General features: G+C 32.3%; 1 protein-coding gene across 2 annotated transcripts; it reads right to left on the minus strand.

The window, feature by feature from the left end:
- Positions 1-14,121: 14,121 nt before the first annotated feature.
- Positions 14,122-16,113, minus strand: LOC148871334 (uncharacterized). Of its 2 annotated transcripts, none has more exons than XM_088973071.1 (4): positions 15,581-16,113; positions 15,288-15,470; positions 14,991-15,177; positions 14,122-14,472 (listed from the first exon to the last, which is right to left on the minus strand). In XM_088973071.1, the coding sequence occupies exons 1-4, from the start codon at positions 15,788-15,790 to the stop codon at positions 14,354-14,356; spliced, it is 699 nt and encodes a 232-aa protein (XP_088829197.1). In that variant the 5' UTR covers positions 15,791-16,113; the 3' UTR covers positions 14,122-14,353. The 2 variants fall into 2 exon arrangements, with proteins under 2 accessions (XP_088829197.1, XP_088829198.1); XM_088973072.1 differs by having other exon boundaries at positions 14,935-15,177.
- Between the last annotated feature and the right edge of the window lie 4,558 nt (positions 16,114-20,671).

The raw sequence follows: 20,671 nt of genomic DNA on the forward strand, positions 1-20,671 counted from the left end.
GTCAATCCTCCTTGGAAGTCATTCATATTTTAATGAATTTGATTCGGATTTCTAAGGAATAGACAATTCCAATCAATTCTTGGGGATTTTAATTTCAATTCCAACTGCAAAACCAAATGATCCAATTCGATCCGAGATCTGATCCTAATTGGTCGAATTCGGATCACCCCTATCTGATCAAATACATTATATATTTATAAATATAAATATATAAAATACAATATATATATATATGTTATTTATTTATAAATATATTTTTATAAATTTGTTATATTATATTTTTATGAAAAGCATGTATATATATGATGAAAATGATTAAAAAATATTTATATATATTTTTTTATTTAAATTAGTATATTTTATTTTTTTAATAATTTATTAATTTTTAAAGAAAATAAGTCAGATCGAATCAGATCCAAAGATCCGACTTACCCATAGAATTCGAATTCAAATTGAGTCCTATAAGATCTAATCAGATCAGATCTAACATGAATCAGATTCGAATATACCCTAATTTAAATCCTGTCCAATCTATTTACATCCCAATCCCTTAAAATCGTTTAATATGCAATTTTTACGAATCGCACAACCGTTTGCATTCCCCAACCTCTTCTACCGACCCACCTTTGGCTTAAAAAAGGGACCTTCTTTTGAAATATCATTAGACGTACAGACAACAAGTTAACTTTCAAAAGTAGGAATCCTCTCAATTCCACACAATCAGATACAGAATATATATATATATATATATATGCATGCAGCAGCAAGTGCTGAGCACTTAGCAACACTCTCACTGAGTCTGAAAGCATCCTAGAAGCAAAATCTCATATTCACAATTTCTTAATTTGGTCTCTCTCCACCCGTACATCTCACAAGGGCTGCTGCAGTTGAGGCTTGTCTGGAATATGCGTGGGTCCATTGTTGCAGTTATTCAAGGCTTCAAGCTAGCTGGGTCCCTTGGGCCAGTCTCCGGGAAAGAAACAGAAATCAACTTATGCTTTCCACCGTCCAGCTGAGAAAGTAATCAGATACAGAGGATGCATGAGAGGAATGGTAGATAGCTAATGATACAAATTTTTTATGGACCTTTCTGCATTTGTGTCCTTTGGGCGCCTTTGTTCAATATTGCATGGATTCACACTGTATATATGATTAACTTTAAGAGTTAAATCATTCAAAATAAAGCACTACTCAAAAAATATGCTTTAAGAATTTTTCTTCAACTTTTTGTTGCAGTTGATAGATAGGGGTGTCCACAGTTCGGTTAATCGAAACCATGGGCATATTTTGTTAACCGAATCAGTATTATCGGTTTTTGTATCAGTCTAAACCAAAACCGAATCAAAACAAGCAGTTAACCAGTTAACTGGTCTTGGGTTTTCGTTTTTTTTATTTTTTTCATTTTTATTAAAAAAACATTTCCTATCTAAAATGACAAAAATAGCAAAGGAAAAAACCTGAAAAGAGAAACAAGCATATTTCACATCTGGAGCATAGTTGATTTCATCACTTACAACTTAAAATAGCTGAACTTAAATTAGGATGCACTTTTCATGCTTCTTAAGTTCGATGTGAAAAACCTACATAACATAATATCCAAAAAAATGCTTCTTAAGTTTCATACTTCTTTATCCTATAAAAAAGAATTCCATGCTTCTTAATTTCATTCCTAATTCAAGCTAATTTGTTTAAAATACATGTTCCAAGATTAGCACCTATGGAATTGTTGGGTGTTGGCCAATGCAAATTTGCAGCAAGGCAATTATAGTCATAGAACCTATAGAGAAATGAAAGAATCAAACATGAAGACCAAAACTTACTTCACCATCTCTCTCAACACTTGAGCGTTATCAATATCATAGGATTCATTAATAAACCCAATCCACATAATCCAATTTACACTGAGGGTCAAGAACCACTACAATGAACAGCATGATGTTGATATTCCTCACATTTGTCCAATACTTTTCAAACTTCTTTTTCATCTTGGAAATCATCAAACTAACAGTAAAATCATCACTGATATACTTAGAAATAACAAGCCCAATACCATAAATTTCTTTCATGTATTCATTTCTAGTTACATAAAGTGACCGAGACAATTTAAATGTATTTTCATAGAAAACTTTGAGAAAATGAAGCAAACACCGAGCATATTCCCAATAATCATCATTAGGCAAACCCTTATTTTTTGAACTAGTAAGCTCTTCTATGTATTTATTATCAACAATCTCCAACAAATCAAATGCTTTCTGAAATTTTAAAGCAAATTCCAACATCAAGTAAATAAAATTGCACCTAGTATCAACACCTAGGCAAATATGACTCTTACTCTCTATCTTTTCGTTCTTTACACAATACTTGAACCTTTGCAATCGTGATGGAAAAGACCTTACATACTTCAATGCAGAATGGATCATAAAAATAGATTCATTCAACTCTGACAATCCCTCTTTAACAATTAAACTCAAAATATGTGCTCCACATCTCATGTGTACTAGTTGAATCCAATTTATCTCACTCTTTAAAGCACTTCCCTTCCAACTATTGAGTCTCTTTTTCAAGTATTGAATTCCTACATCATTTGATCTTACATTATCTATTATTACAGTGAAAGCTCTTTCAATGCCACAATCAAGCAAGCATCTCTTAATTGCCTTACCAATCACTTCTCCTGAGTGATTGGAAATTTAACAAAAATTTAAATTTTTTTATACAATCTCCAATCAACATCTATGAAGGGAGCAGCAAGACACATACAACTAAGACTTTGACAAGATGTCCATGTGTCTGTAGTAAGGCAGACCCTTTATGGCAATTTCTTAAAATATTTCTTCAACTTTCTCTTCTCCTCCATAAACTGATCATAATAATCTCTAGTTATTGTTTGACGTGAAGAAACTATAAATCATGGTTGCATGGTACCACAGAAGTCGCGGAACCCCTCCCATTCCACATGCTTAAAGGGCAGTTCATCTACAATAGTCATTCTAGAAAATGCCCTTCTATAATCTTCTTGGTCAAACTTGTAAGTTACAAGTATATATTGGTGTAGTGCCCATGCCCCCCTCTTTTGCATTTTGATATGAAGACTCCAAAGTTTTTTGTTTCTTGTCTGCATTCAAAAGATACTTCTTACATCTAGTTAAATGATTAATTAAGCAACTTTTACCATTTGCACTAGGACAAGTTAAGTCCTTATTATAATAGTTACATGATGCTTTTTGATCACTTTTAATTTGACAATCTATCTTAGTGAAGTGATCGTATACCCAAGATTTTTTTTTTAGAAGTAGAATAAACACTAACCTTTGAATCAACCTCCATAATAGGTGAACTTGATGCGTTGTCATCATTACTTTGATGTTTAGGAGGAGGGTTTCTGCTTGCGTTATTATCACCCGTACTTGACATCTAATAAAGAAAAATGATGAATAAGAATGAATGAATAAGGAAAAGAATTAATAAGAATAAGGATGAAGGAATAAGAAAAAGAGTGATTAAATATTAAATCTTAGCTTAAAGTTCTCTTCCATTCCCCCAAAGAATTGAAAAAGGAATGAATAAGAAAAAAAATGAAATTTAGAGATGGATTAAATTAGAGATAACATTATCATGTGATGGAGAATGCATGTTAAGGTCTTAAAGAATTGTTGTAGTTCTCATTTTATCTTATACTTTCAAATTAAAGAACCTTTAATACAAGAAATTAGTCCCCATTAACATTCCTCATATTCTCATAATGAGTTTTATTTTATTTTATTTTCATGAATTTTATAATTCCCTAAAACATCCAACCTCTCTTCTATAAGAAATACTTAATACTTCACATTCCCTAAAACATCAAATAATCCAACTTTCCAACTTTAAACGCAAAATGAACAAATCTAAAATCCCCCAGCCAAGCAAACCAAAAAGTGCATGGTTTTATACATTTTTTAATCACATCATAAAAAAATAAATTAAAGCTAGTTCTGACGATCTACATCCATGACTATGAGCTCTCGATTTTTAAACCTAAAAAGCACATTCATGAAGGCAACGATTTAGAAATTGTTTCTTTCTTATTTTTCCTTAGCAGTGGCTTGTTGCCCATCTATGATCTATTATATTCATAAATAATTGTTGAATTTTCAAGAAAACAACGCCCAAAAAATATGTTTAAGAACCTGTTTTGAGAAAACGTATGTTCAAAAACCTATTGTCTTCCTAATGTGGAAATTTTAAAAAGAAGAGAAACAAGAATATACAAAGCAATTGTTGAACTATTTAGCTAAAAAAAAATTGTAAGACTAGGGAGATTAAGAGGTGTCATTCGTATTTTAAACAAATTTCAGAAGAGGTATCATTCATATCAACTATTTTAGCTAAAAAAAATTATTTACCTACAATTATTGAACTGTACAAGGGAACATTTCCCGTATGTATTGGAAACATCTCCCGTAAATAATAATATACAAGTATGGGAGATGTTCCCGATGTGTGGCTGAGACATGCTGTGAGGTCAATGTGAGGAGAACTATTAGAGGAGCAAATCCAGACTCCTTTAAAGGGTGCAGATGATAGCATCTTTTTTATATATTAATAAATGTGCATGTGTATTGCATATGGCAATTTCAAAATAATAATAATAATAATAATAATAATAATAATTTCAATGTTTTTATTGAAACCCATATAACAAAAATAAATAATTAGGGCATGTTGTATTTGTGAATTAATTGCTCTTAACCTTAAAGACGTAGTTTCAAATCTTCCAACTTGTTTATATCAATGTTTTCAATTCATAGTTGAATTAGATAGTAAAATTGAAATGACTTGTCACATAGACAAATTTTTTTCTACAACACTGTCGTAGGGCTAATACAGAAAATACATGGCCTTATCTACTACAGTGGCCCCACCAATAAGTCACTTCATCTGATTCAAGGTAGGGCCATGGAAACAAATCAATGGCTTTGATTAACTGCAGGGCTACAAAATTGTCATAGCAAATGTGGGTATTGGCCTAAAAGGGTGCATGATACTTTTTTCGATCAAATCAAACCAGCTTAGAAGAGAATTGGGATTTGTTCTAGTGCTCCTCACACCAATCACACAGCTACATTTACATGCTGTGAGGTCAGTGTGAGGAACACTATTAGAGGAGCAAATCCATAGTCCTTTAAAGGGTGCATATGATAGCATTTTTTTTTATAAATTAGTAAATGTGCATGCGTATTGCATATGGCAATTTCAAAAATAATAATAATAATAATAATAATAATAATAATAATAATAATAATTTCAATATTTTTTATTGAAACCCATGTAACAAAAATAAATAATTAAGGCATGTTGTATTTGTGAATTAATTGCTCTTCACCTTAAAGACCTAGTTTCAAATCTTCCAACTTGTTTATATCAATGTTTTCAATTCATAGTTGAATTAGATAGTAAAATTGAAATGACATGTCACATAGACAAATTTTTTAGTATGTTTCAACTCAAATCACTTTGTTGCTCATTGTCTTGATCAATAACCAAATAACCTTACTAGTTGAACTATTAACCAATTAATTTGACCAGGTAAAATGGGTTATGGATAAGTCATTAATCTTTTTTTTTCTGTATTTTAGCCATTTTCATCATTAATAACAATAATTCTCATTTTTTTAGATTTTTTATTTAATGCGATAAATATATAATATTAAAGACAAGCTCAACTTTTTTATAAATTTAATAGTGTTTTCTATTATTTTTATTATTTAATATGACATCATATGTTAACTTGTCTAATTGAGAGGAAAATGTAGTTCCAATCAAATTGTAGAATATTGTTTTTTATCAATGTTTTATATTCCATAGTCAAACCAATTGGTCTGATTAATTGACCTATCACTCAACCATAAGGGTGAACACTAATCAAGCTGAAGCTCAGCTCATAAAGCTCACAAGCCTAAAGTGAGCTTATATATAATATTTTTTAATTTTTATAATCTTTTAATGAAATTTGGCCCGTTGTTAAAGTCAAGTTCAAGCCAAGCTTGAATGTAACATTTTGAGTTAGGCCACATTCAAGCTAGTACTTCTAGATCAAATCAAGCTCGAACCCAAACTTCAGGGTTTTTCTTTTTTGCTAAGCCAAGCTCAAATAGTCTAATATTTGGCTTGGCTTGGTTTGTATCTACCCCCACCCAACCACGAGTTTGGATCCATTTACCACCAAATTGCTTGTCGTAATAAAAACAATTAACTTAGTAAAAACATTGTGACCTAGCTAATTGATCCTCTTGACCTAATAGTGGGGTCATGGGTTAGACATTAATTCATTTTTCTCAATTATTCTTTTTTCATCAATAATAAAAATAATTTTTGTTTATTCCATTCTTTTAGTATAATGAATATATAATATTAGAGATATGGACATATTTTTCTACTTCTATATTTTTACAACTAATTTTATTTCTATATTTATTAAACTTTCATCGTTTAATTATGGCATCATGGGTTTATCCATTTGATCTAGATGGTTGAACCATTGACCCACCACATGGATGGAAAAATTATCTTGCTTTTAGGCTGGCCGATTTTAAATTTTGTATTGCATTTTCATCATTAGTATAAGCATGCCTTATTTTCACCTTATTTTTGTTTAAAATGATGAATATATAATATTAGATATGCTTATTTTTTTCTACAAAGCTTATACATACTTTTTTATTTTTATATTTTAAATATTAATTATGACATTATGACATTATGGATTGACCCATTTGATCCAAAAGGTTTAACCATTGACCTGTCACCTAGACAAGAACATAATTTCATTTTTAGATCAATTTTAAAGTAGGTAATTCATTTACATAATTAATAAAAATAAATTTTTTTATCACACTTTTTTGTTTAATAAAACTAATATATAATATTAGAGATGTATCTGAGTTTTTCTTTGGATTTTTCAACAATTCTTTATGTGTTTTATAGTTTTTAAAAACTACTTTTTAAATATAACATATCATGGGTAACCATTTAACTTAAATGGTTGAACCATCAACCCACCACTTAAATAGGAAATTGGTTTCATTTTTGGGTCAAAATATTAAGTTTGTATTCCATTTCCATCATTAATAAAAATACATCTTATTTACCATACTTTTTTTTGTTTAATATGATGGATATATAATAGTAGAGATGTGTCCAGAATTTTCAATAAAATTTCTTTATTATTTATGTTTTATCTATTATAAAATGTTAGTACTTAATTGTGGCATTACAGGTTGACCTATTTGACCCAAAAGTTTGAATTGCTTGTTTACTACTTGAAAAAGCCACACATCATTTTCAGATCAGTTATAAAATATAATTTAAATATATAGTTTATGGATTTAACTATTTGAATTTACTGTTGAGAAACAAAAATACTTTAAATATAAGGTTTAATGAGAGAATGGGAGTTAATACCTTAAATATAGGGCTTAATAAGAAGGAATACAATGAATTGAATAGTAATATTGAAATTACAATTTTTTCCCTCAGAATAGAGAGGGACCAATTTAAAAAAAACGGATATTTTAGTCAAGAAAAAGTCTAAACACATTGGGGAGCTATTCCCACTTTTTTATGGTGGTATAAATATAGACAATACACTTGAGTACCACCTAGACCTTTATGGCAAAGCTATCCTTCTCGGATGTGATTTGGCATATCAAGTTTGGAGCAAAGGACTTGACAAGAGGAGTTAAGTTTTTAAGAATTTTTCTGATTATTTACTAACATAGCCCTATAGTTTTGCAGATTTATGAAAACACCCATATAGTTTGCTATCCAGTTATTTAGTCACTTTTCACTAGACAGAAGTGAAAAATGATGGTTTTGACCTTACACCCATTTGAACAAATTTAATTAAATGAAAATAAAAATGAAAATGTTGCTCTTGCCCCTAATAAAAGTTAGGGTTATAATTACGCTCATTTGCTACCCATTTTGAATCTCGAACGTTTCCCATATAAAAGTGAGGGTTATAATTGCCATTTCTACAAATAAAAGTATTTTTAGGATAAGCAGCTAACCAAACACTACAACACAAATAATTAATTAAAATAAGTATAAGTGGATTGGGAAAAGATCTCCCCAAAACTAATAAGTATTTATTCAAATAAGTACTTAAAAACAAGCAGTTATTGCATAAGTATTTATTTGAAAAATATGATGGAGAATTGAGGTAAGATGAAGGTGATGCAAATTTCACAGAAACTTTTGGTAAAAAATTTGCACTGCCAATGAGTACAAATAAGACAAAAAGTACACATTTTCTCATTAAATAGAAGTGCAAATCATAACGAATATGCAAAACTGAACTAGATGCAAAATTTATATTTGGTTCAAATTTGCAATGCAAACAAACGGGGCCTTAATAACTAATTAAATTGTGACTAAAAACTGAAGAATGAAGTCCTATTTGTCATGTCAGGATGGACTGTTTAGCTCATGTTACCAATTCCCTATAGTAAATACTAGCAAGTAGCAACTAAATCCATGCAATGCATGGGCTTAATGATCGGAATGGGATTCGGCTTCGCTTCTTAAGATGAATGGGTAAATGGTATTAAAATCGGGTGATCTTAGTGTCGTTAGATTTGGATTTTTGGGCTTTATGTATCTATGGTGTCGGATTTTGGATTTGATCTGAAATGAGGTTCATGATCAAAATGACTTCAATCGAACAATTGGAATTAGTTTCGGCTTCAGGTCTTAGGATGAAAGGGTAAATAGTATCAGATTTAGGTAACCTTTGTGTCATTGGGTTTGTGTCTCTAGGGTCTACGTACCTATAGTCTTGGATCCTTGAAGCCCCAACTTTTATAAAATTCAAAATACCCCCGGGTCGGATGAGAGGTTAGCTGAAACATGCTTAAATCTCAAAGTGTTGCAGAAAGACTAAAGAGCACAAAAATGAAATATCTAGTGGGAGTTATTCCCACTTTTTATGGTGGTATACATATAGACAATACACTTGAATATCACCTAAACCTGTATGGCAAAGCTATCCTTCTCGAATGTGATTTGGCTTATGAGGTTTGGAGCAAAGTACTTACAAAGGAGTTAAGTTTATAAGAATTTTTTACGATTATTTACTAACATACCCCTATAGTTTTGCAGATTTATGAAAACACCCTTATAGTTTGCTAGACATTTATTTAGTCTACCTTTCATTAGACAGAAGATTGATGAAAATACTCTTAATTAATTTTTTGATAAATGAATTATAAAAAGTGACCATAAATTATAAATAATTTTGTCTTAGAGATACCGCCACGTGCAAATGAACGTAGACATTTAATAGTAATAAAAGATAGAGAAAAACTTGATAGCCCATGGAAATGAGCAAGGATGTCTTTAAACTTTTAGAAGAAGATTGATTCACCCCATATAGTGGGTGAGAAATTTTGGATTTTTTACATTAGTTTAGGTCCAAGCTAAGGTTCATATTTAGAGTTGGCCCTTAACCTAATCCAACCCATCTAATTTACACTCCTAATTTATTGGAGAGAACAAGAAGGATCAAGAGATTTAAAAGAAAAAATGGGTTTTAATGCGGAGAGGATATGTCGCAATCATTGATATTATTGTGGAAGAGAGAGAGAGAATTTGCCCTATCCCATTTAAGGCCTTAGGTGTGTAAGTGGAGTACCTGATTTGAAGTCAGACCCAAACAGCCTGAGACTATCCTTGTTGGAATTTTATCAAATCCTCAACCCGAGCCCACCCCTAATCGAATTACAACGGATGATGTGACACGTAGAACCATCAACTAGATAAGACCTTTTAGACCCGGCAAAAAGTTGACCCAATCCAACCCAAAAAACTAAGGTTAGGGTCTTATGTTTAGCTACCTGAATGTGAGACCCGACCCGATTCAGAAAAAAACTGGGTTGGGTTGGGTCATGGATTGACTTGTCAATCCAATTATCAGGTATAATTGGGACCATTTATGTATTGTTAGATGTTTTCACTCTTTAATCTTTATTATTTAGTCTTTATAATTTAAGGTCAATTCCTTTAATTTTGACATTTTTATATATTTTTCTTTATTTTTAAAAGTTTCAATTATTTTTAGAAATGACCCGAATTGACACATGGGTTAATCCTAACTCGAATAGTTAGGGTTAGGGGCTAGCATTTACTGACCTAACCCCAAAGGAACCCAACCCAAAATCAACTTGAAGTGTCTTGACCCAATCTGAACCCGACCCACCCAACCCAATTGCCAGTTCTAAACCCTTTTGATTGAGTTGACTAGCAAACCTAATAAAATATAAGATAATCTCATATATGAAAAGATAAAATATTTTATTTTAAATTAGAACTCGCATGTGCAAAATTGCTATGCTCTTTTTAATAAAAAGGAATAAAACCAATTTTCTATTTTTAGTCAAACACATTTTCTCTTTGGTGTTCTTTTCAAAAGTGTTTAATATTCCATATCTACTGGTCATATTTTACACAAGTATATTTTATCTTCGTGCTCAGTTTGGAAGAATACAAATACAAATATGCATAGTGCAAAGCCTTGCATTTTGTAATATTTTTTATGTATTTACACCGTATATATCTGTATTTGTACTCTTTTCAAACTGAACGGTTGTGTATAGTGTTTAAAGTTGACACTCAAAGAGGTTGGTGAGGTAATTGAACAAAAACAATGTGATATAGGGCTGTAAATGTTAATCATTTGTCTGAATTTGAATTTAAATCAAGGTTCAAAGTATCGGCATGCATCGGCTCGTATTTTCCGATACGTATCATTCCGGGACCTCTCCGATACGCCCCTATGGTGGATGTATTGGGGGTCTGACCGGTCCAGAGGGTGGAGGAGCCCTAAACCGGTCCCTTGAACTGGTTTCAGAAGAAAAAATAAAAAAATAGTATCAATTTGCCCGATATGCCCCTATCGACGTATCGGGTGTATTGATATTTTGAACCTTGATTTAAATCCAATTGGTGATCTAATTGGGATGAATATGAATCATCCCGTATCCATCCAATATGATATGATTCAATCTGATTTAAATATACGAAGGTAAGAGTATGTACATATATGCAAGCATTAACCATATATGATTTATGCAACCTAAGGCAAGTATCCTTTTATATAGTATACTTGTATTCAATATTCAAAACATAGAAACAAGATTCAAAGTATTGACACGTATTGGCCGATATATATCATTCCGGAACCTCTCTGATATGCCCTATAGTGGATGTAGAATCGGTTTCAAAAAAAAAAAAAAAAAGGGTATCGGATGCATATGTGCATATTGTAGATGATGAATAGATCTATTGATTTCCACGGTCACTGATATTTGTAAGGAGTTTCGACCTTTTATAACATCCAACTACCTAATTCAGTATAAAAGTTATCAAAACAAAAAATAAAAAATAAATGGCACTGTCTTTTAATCACTCTATGCTGGCAATGTCAGTGTCGAGTGTATGGATACTTGGAACCTTGCCTATATGTATTCAAAATTAATATCCTATATGTCGATAAAGTTGGTTTAAATGCGGTATTTTAACTAGAGTCTAGAACCATAGGTTGAGAGAGAGATATTTGGCATGCTGGTTTGGACTTAAAGCCAAGGCTAACATCAGCACTATATAATATTAAAGTCGTTTATAATTCATTTCATAAATAATATATAATATTTTTTTTAATTTATCAATAGTATTATTCAATATCCAGTTTCATTCCAAATAATATTCAGACCTAAATATATTATATTATAACAAATCATATTTTTAATCTATTTCCAATTCGATATGATCCAACATGTGCAGCCCCATTCAGGCAGAACATTAAATTGCATTGACCGTATAAACCAAGCAAAATTTTTACAGACCGATCAATACGTTATCACCCCCTAAAATAATTTAAACCGACTCTACTACCAACAAATCACTACAACTGCACATCCGAAACTTCTCTTCATGAATAAAAACAATTCATATGATTACATATTCCCTCCAAACAACATTTTCAAGTAGAAACAGTGGTTTTCTTCTTTCTTAGAAAAAGTTCATCATGTAGGACAGAGATGTTAACTTGAAATTTTAGCACAGGTGAGAACAGGGTGGATATAAAATATTAATTACTCTCATGAGACTACTTCTGAAAGGACGGTAGCACCAGAAAAAAAGGCAATCCCCATGCATAGGTCCTTCAAAAGTAACAAAACTCTAAACGTCCCCAGTTCCCCTGGTATAATCAGAACCATTTTTATCTTTTAGTCGATGTTCTCAGAAATGGACGACACCAGCCAGCCAATTTCACCACAACTTTCAAACTCAGTATAAAAAACTGAATTAACATGAACAGTTCTACATCACAACCAATTTTCAGAAGATTGTTTTCACTCTGATTCCACAAGTAAATTACCCTACCGAAACCAAGTAGAAATAACAACACTCTATCTCAGAGAGAGAGAGAGAGAGAAAGATGAGAAGGATTCTCTATTACCAGCTTACAGTCGAATGGACTAAAATTTTTTGGTGGTCGTAGCATTCTCGTATTGGCTCGAGACCAGGGCAAGCATCGGCATTATGTAGTAAAAGTATAAAATAATATTTTAGTTAGCTTCCCAAAACACCTAGCCATGCGTGCCGAGGCTGAATAAATTATATGTTAAATATTAAAACTTTGAATTATATGTGGTCCTATGGACCCAAATGGACCGACACTAACCATCTAGACAATCCAGCGGATTCCTTATCTGAGACAGAGTCAGCCGCAAGAACTTCCACGTGGCAGAATCAGTTTTGTGAAAGGGAGCTGCCCACAGAGGTCTTCTCAAACCACCACCTTAAGCCTTAAAATGAGTGTTGTTTCATATTATACTTTGTCCTTCACTTGCTGAAACTTTTCAATTGCACCAGATCAGTCTACATATTCCTTAAACCTTGAGAAGTTTTGCCCCTTTATACTAAATCTAACCTTGAACATGAAAAATTGGATGGTTGATATCTTCCCATTAGGTAAAGGATGTATTTAGGCTCAGTTTGGAAAGAGTACAAATACAAATATATACAGTTCATATACATATGAAATAATAAAAATACAGGGTTTAAAACTCTAAATATTTGTATTTGTGCTCCTTTCAAACTGAACCTTAATTCCATCTCTAGTGTTGATTTGTAGATACATTGTTTAGATATTAAGCAAACCCACTTCGTAACAGGCTAACAGCAGAGTAATAGCCAAAATAGGGCTACTTCTACAAAGCATTGTGGGATGACTACATAAGATGCCATGAAGGAGAGCTCACCCAGGAAATAGCAGCTCGACCCCTTGTCTATTCTCTATTGCATTTTGGCTGGAAATTTCAGACTCGGCATTTCCGTTTTTTATCCAACACAGAAGGCTCACAAAATTGTTTTCCAATTGAACACCGCCACCCCAACCCCAGTGCTAAGGAACAGTTGAAAGGTGGAAGGATCATGACTCCTGACCTCTCCATAAGCCACAAAAAATATTTAAAAAAATAAAAGAAACATTCTTATAACCAGAAAACCATGACTATTACAGCATAGAAAAAACATTCTCATTGCCAGTTTGACACGTCGGTATTTATTTCAAGCAAACCTCCTACAAGGCTATATAAGATGGCAAGAAAGACAATAGCCGACCTCTTTCAGTCAAACCAAACTGGCACCATTTCAAGCAAAATCTAGATCATTACCAAAATGACATCTCTAAGAACTCCCTAAGGCTCAAGAGCCAGGGCAGCTCCAAGCCTCCAGCCTTCATCATTCAAAAAGAGGGAAATAAACAGTGAAATTTCCCTGTTAGTCTAACAGCCTAACAAGGCCTTGAAGTTTCAAGTGTCTTTCATTTAACCACAAAGGAAAGCAAACACTGTAAAAACATTTATTTCCCCTTACAATTCAGCAAAACCCAAAAACACCTAAGGAAAAGAAAGACGATTTTGAGTTAGGCTGTCACATCTGACACTCTGCATTAAATACTACTGTTCAATGCCTCACACTACAAAAGGAAAAGATGTGCAGGAACTTGAAACTAGCCAACAGGGTAGAAAAGAAGTGCAGAAACTTGAAACTAGCCAACAAGGTAGAGTAGTCCAATTTGACACAAAAAACACCATATCTTCATTATTATATTTATACAGGGCTTACAAAAAACAAAAGGAGAAAGAAAAAACACACTTACACTCACCTATACTAATCTTCACTTTACCTTTTAATCATTTTACTGCAGTAAAATCTAAATGATTATTAACTTTCTTCCCTTCTTCAACCAGGTTATATTATTTTTTGTAAGGCAAGTGCCTCTCTTTACATCAGAGAAATGCATAGTTCAGTATGTCCAATCCTGAGGCAAACCCATTTCGGATGGAGGCTTAAACCCCTCCTGTTTCCCTAGACCAACCTTTCTGATGGAGGGTCGCTGTTGATACTCTTCACCATTTTTCACATCTGTCCAAGAAAAATGTTTTTCAGACTAGAAAACCCAGAACCCAAAGTAAACATTATAGGGTGTTTTCTCAAATAAAATATAAAACAAACCATTAAAGACTAGTCAAACCAATTAAACAGGCCCATAAACAGAAATCCAAGACAAGAGTCACAAGACAGCATGCCCTTACTAAATGGGTTTTGGGCAAAAACTAATAAACAAGCTCAGCTTCTTTGGAAGAAGAAAACAAAAAGGAAGAAAATTTATAATAAACTACAAACCCGACAAAAATACTAAAAATAAAAAAAAAATGCATACACTACAAAATTAGGTTAAACATGCTCAAACATGTCTTAAACTAAACAAAAGATAGTACTACAAACCTAACACAAATAAATAAAAATAAAATAAAATAAAACTATTTTAGAGGAAGTAAGCTCAAACATGATCCTACATGGATAAAACTGCACAAAACCACTAACCAGTAGTACAACCCTAAAACAGGGAAGAAATATCTCGGTGTCTGCTTCCCACTTACTCTGTTTCTTCTTAACATCAGCAGAAGTTGCAATGCGAGGGAGAAACACACCAGTCCCTCCGTATTCTCTCACAAAACCACCCGTTACCGACCCGTTAACCTGAAAGGGAAAAAAGCTGTTTTGAACCTGGTTTTGCCGCTGGCTCTGCAAAACCCTAGCTCTCGGCTGCTGAACACAGCCCTCGACCTGCAAACAAGACCAAAAAGAAGATTAAAAAGGAAAAGCCAAACCCCATTAAAGCTGAAAAAGAAAAGCCTTGGAAGCACAACCTGAAGGCCAGGTTCTGATTTTAGTACCTGAGGTTGAACCGGTTTCATCGGACGAACCTGGTAAACCGGTAACGAACCGGGAGAGAAACAGTAATTTCCAGATGCATAAAGATGGCGACCACCAACGCCAAAAGTAGGGTTTCCACCAAACCCAAGACCAAACCCGGTTCTCGGAGGAGCAACAGAACTATGCTGCCTCGGCCGCCTAAACTGCTTGAGAGTTGAGTTGAGACCCAGGAGGCAAAAGCAGAAAACCCAGGTCAGAAAACTAACAAAAAAGGAATCAAGGCAAAAGAATGGGTTGATAAAGTTAGCAGAACCTCTAAGTTTGGAGGTAAATTTGGCGGAGGCTTTACAGCGTTTTGGTTCCGTTCAAGCAAAGCGTAAGCGGCGAGCTGTCGAGCAAGGTCTTCCATGTACGTTAGCTCACATGGAAATTCAGGGCTAAACTTGGCGGAAACTTCGTCGGGGAAGATGTCGGAAGGAAGCCAAAGTTCCCCATCATCCAAGTTTGGAGTATAGTCCGCCATGACTAAAGCAGAGTCTTAGAACAAAAAGAAAAGAGAGAGAGAGAGAGAGAGAGAGAGAGAGAGAGAGAGAGAAGTGGAGTGGGAAGAACGGAAGAAGTGAAGAACCACTAGAAATGGCAGAGAACACGGAGAGTGAAAAGAGAGGAAGAGAAGGAATTTCAAGGGTCGAAGGCGGGATTTCAGTTGGGGAGGGAAGATATAGAGCTCTAGAACCGAGACAAAAGAGATAAATGAGAGAGGCGGAGGGGTTTTCAAAACGACGTCACAAGTTTCTCTCTCTAGTTTGCAACAAAAAAAGAGTTTCTCTCTCTAGTCTCTACTACAAAGAGAGAGAAGAGAGGGTACGCCCTATATATCAGATCTTTTCTGATGGGACCGTACTCACGTGACCACTCGCTGATGAGCTGTGTTAATACCCTACTCAACTGTACGTATATGATCCGATTATATCCGTTGGATGGTCGAAGGTTTCAGATCCACGACTCAAGATTCCATCTAACGGTGAATACTCATGAAGGCCTCTGACATTCCGCCTCATGATGCCAGTCGTACGCCCCTCGGTCTCCGCTAGCCGTTCGTGCTCCTCACCTTCCACTCTCTTTCATTCGATCTTTCGGAATGACCAAAATGTCCTCTTATATACAATATGCAAGTAAAACAAAACTTTTGAGGGTGTAATTGTAACTTCAGCAGCAATGTCGGTTGGTAAGTAGTAACCACCTTAACAGTTTCTCAATTCTCATGGGAGGAACCGATGAAAGGAAAGAGCAAGACCCCACTACACGGATTTCGATTTTCTGAAGAAAAAAGCCTTTGTCTTAAATGACAAACATACCCTCAAGTCCTGGACACAGGACACGGTTCCTTCGTTCATGAATTATGGACCGCGGTTGTTTAACTTTAACATGGTCTGGCTCATCCTGTCTGATTGGGATGTTTTGTGTGGTGAGTTCGGCTTATATCAGAGCAAGTCGGTGCTCACACCCTTCGAGCGACCCCTTGCTATTATGAATATTGGGTATTGTATTGGATAAGTTAGATATGGATATAAATAAAAATATATAAATACTTGGATACGTTATACAAATGCATACAAATAGGTTATATGAAGAGAAATATTACAGTAAATAATACCCAGACTCTAGAACATTCAAATATCATACAATAATTATCACCCTTTCAATTTTTATAATTATAATTTTCAAAATTTATTAATCTTTTGGGAATATTTATTAACTTATTATTTTTGTTTAAATAACAATTCTTTTTTAAATAATGAATATGTCTTCATTTTTAACATATAATGCTTTTACTTTACACATAATTGTAAAATAAAACAAATAAATCATTTAAGGTAGATAAAATAAATTATTTATAAGTTTCAGTTTTTATTAAATTTTTTGGGAAATTAAACCTTAAATTATTCTTTTCAGTTTTTATAATTATAATTTTTTGTTTTCCATTAATTTTGTTGGGAAATTTTATTTATTTAGTATTTTTATATAACAACTCTATTTTTTAAATAATAACTATGTTCTCATTTTTAACATATAATTATGTGTAAAATAAAATATATAAATCATCTAAGGTAGGTGAAATATATTATTTTTATAATTTTTAGTTTTAATAATTTTTTGGAAAAATTAAATCTTAAATTATTTATTTCAGTTTTCATAATATTAATTGTTTTATTTTTATTAAAGATGAAAAACAATTCAAAAGTAGTCAATATACAGTTTTGTCAAACTACGTACATTCTATATCAATGTATATTAAACCATATCCACCGATACAGCACAATACAACTAGATATGGAGGTGTATCGTGTTGATACGCACGACTCATGGGATACGTATCCAGTCATGGTATATCCATTATCCATGACCATGGATATGGATATGATACACCCTATATCGATACCTTCATCCTTGGTTCTAGTTATCTTTAAACAAATTCATCATGATCAGTTTTATTTGACATTGCAATAGGTCTAATATGAATAATCCATCATAAAATAGCTCCGTATGATTCATCAACATAGTGCAATTTATCAATAACTATTATTTTCTTCATAAATGAAATTAATTTCTATTAATTTGTACGTTAAAATGCATCTATTTTTTTGGTAAAAAATAAGATGCTTTTACAAAATAGAAGCATACTTTGTTAATAATTAACAAATGTGGACGATGTCCATAAAAGTTATAAACGATATTCTTGTATGTCCATAAAAGTTTAGTTTATGTAAAATATAATTAAAACATAAAAAATAAATAAATAAATTGCACATATAAGAAATAATGAATAGTATAAAATGTTAAAAACATTAAAAATTATAAATCAATCTAAAAAAATAAATTATTAAATATATTTATTCATAAAGTTATGCAAAATATAATTAAAACAGAAAAGGGATTAAAATATAAACATAAAATACTAATTGATAATAAAATATTAAAAATTCAAATATGCTTAATATATTATAAAATATAAAATCTTCAAAAATATTTTGTGTGTTCTTTATTATATTACACCTTTTATATCTTAAAGAAATTTATATTTTTAAAGTTATCTAATTTTGATATTTTAACATTTATAAATTTGTTAAATGTGGTATTTATATTTTTTTAATAGGGTAAATTACCTAAACCTTCCCTATAGCTTTTGGGAAGTGCTTTAAACTCTTCTAAACTTTAAAATTTGACCTCTCCAGAAATCTCTCTACACATTTTAGAAAAATGATACAAATAGAGAACCCTTTCATTAGTTTGACATTAAGGCCTCGTTCATTTTTTGGTAAGCCATTTACTTGGGTAAATGCACTTATTCGAGCAATGTATTTCCTGAAAAATGCTTACCTGGATAAGTGTGCTTATCAATGTTCTTTTTATTTCTCATGTAAAAATATATAGTGACCGGTTTATCCAAAAAAGTGACATTATTAAAGGATGATATTGTCTCATTACATATTACTGATTTTCAATGTACATGAGTAAATAATTTACCCAAGTCTTAGGAGAGTATTACTTTTCCAAGTAAATGAGTTGTTTGGAAATCATTATTTTCCACAAGACCCATCGGAAAACAAACAGGGATTTATTCTCATGTATGGGCAAAAAGGAGAATATGGAGTATTTATTGACCAAAATACCTCCAACTAAGCTCTTTTCCACATTTAATTTACAAACTTGGTTTAATCGATCTTCTTTGAAATCTTCTTCGCTCATTGAGTGTCAAAGATCATTACATGGATACAAACAAGAATATGGCTACTCTATGTAACATTTTGAGAGTTTATTTCAGTTGCCCATTTCTTCTTCTTAAACCTAAAAAAGAATGAACAAGCTCCACAAAAAAAAAAAAAGCCTACAACTACTTTGGAGGCAAATAAGATTAATAAAGAAAATGTTTAAATATCAACTATAAAATAATTACTTTGGAGGCAAAACCCCAATCTATTCATCTCTTTTTATCATTTTCTTCCATTTTTTCATGGCTTCAGGCTATGAACTATTTGATGAAATGCCTAAGAGCGCATGAAATGTTCTGTTTTCCTTAAGCTCAGTTTGGAAGGAGTACAAATACAAATGTGTAGAGTACAAAATCTTATATTTTGTATGTATTTGTACTATACATATTTGTATTTGTACTCCTTCCAAATTAAACCTTAAGGCCAAATAATACCCCTCAATGGAGGACATATGGTTGTAGGTAGGCCTATGGATGGAAATTTTCCCTATCCCTGCCTGGCACCCGACCCCCATTGGGTCGGGGATGGGGGTGGAAATTGAAGTCCCTGCCCCACCCTATCCCCGATTATATATATTCAATATTATTCTTATTAAATATATATATTATATATATATGATATTATTTTTATTATATATATATATCAAAATATATTAAAATATTATTATATTTTAAACATTTCCTTTATTTTAAGTAAATTTATTTTTCAAAAAATACTATTAATTGAAAATTTTTGGGGATTCAAGTCCCTACAAGAAATCTGTTATCTATCTCCATTCGGAATTGGGGATGGATGATAACTTTTATTCATCACAAGAACCAGAGTCAAGGACGGGAATTTATTTCAAAATCGGGGTCGAGGACGAGGTATATGAACCCCACCCTGAACCTGCCTTTGTTGCCATTCCTAGGTAGGCTTTAATGTAGGGGTGATCATGGGCCGGGCTAGGCTTTGCCTTCATAACAACAGGCTTATGCTAGGCTCGGGCCTGGCCTAGCCCGTATTATTGGCCTAAAAATATAAGCTTGGGCTCGGCCCTACATGGGCCCGAGCAGGGTCAAGCCAAGATTTTGGGCCTAATTATTGTATTTCAGTTCCAAAATTAAACAATTATACTTTTTTTTTCACTTATTGTTGTGGAGACTATAGTAACATGTAAGAAACTTTAAACTTAATATCAAGATAAAATCTTTTAACATAAAAGAAAATAAATAATCATACGTTGTAACTTATAAGTTTCAATTGGTCATTAGTATGCTAAAAATGATAATTTTAACAAACCAATTCTTCTATAAAAAAAAAAAAACTTAGAACTTATAATATCTATCAAAAAATAACCATCAATTGTCATGTAATATTCACAAAACAACTTTAAACATCTCTATAATTGGCTCCATATTCCATTCAACTCCTACAAATAAAAAGTGAAATAAAAGATATTAACAAACTAAGAAAAAATAGTTCAAATTAATGTAAATAAATAAGTGATAAAATATTGAAAATGGTTTCAATTTTACCTAAAACTTGCAACCACTCTAAACTTCAGATTTATCTTCATCAATAGAGTCTTCATCACTAGAAGATTCATCTTTTGGTGAGAGAGAGAGAGAGAGAGAGAAGAAAATTAGGTT

Source organism: Nelumbo lutea, chromosome 2, assembly GCF_056320005.1.
Source record: "Nelumbo lutea isolate HS-2025 chromosome 2, American lotus-T2T, whole genome shotgun sequence".
Lineage (NCBI taxonomy): Eukaryota > Viridiplantae > Streptophyta > Magnoliopsida > Proteales > Nelumbonaceae > Nelumbo > Nelumbo lutea.

What these genes read in the sequence shown, in the direction of transcription:
- LOC148871334 (XM_088973071.1), bottom strand. Translation starts at nt 15,790, where the DNA reads ATGGCGGACTATACTCCAAACTTGGATGATGGGGAACTTTGGCTTCCT. An exon ending in ATTTACCTCCAAACTTAGAG is followed by an intron (nt 15,471 to 15,580) that starts GTTCTGCTAACT and finishes ACTCTCAAGCAG; the next exon opens with TTTAGGCGGCCGAGGCAGCA. An exon ending in TGATGTTAAGAAGAAACAGA is followed by an intron (nt 14,473 to 14,990) that starts GTAAGTGGGAAG and finishes TTTCTTGGACAG; the next exon opens with ATGTGAAAAATGGTGAAGAG.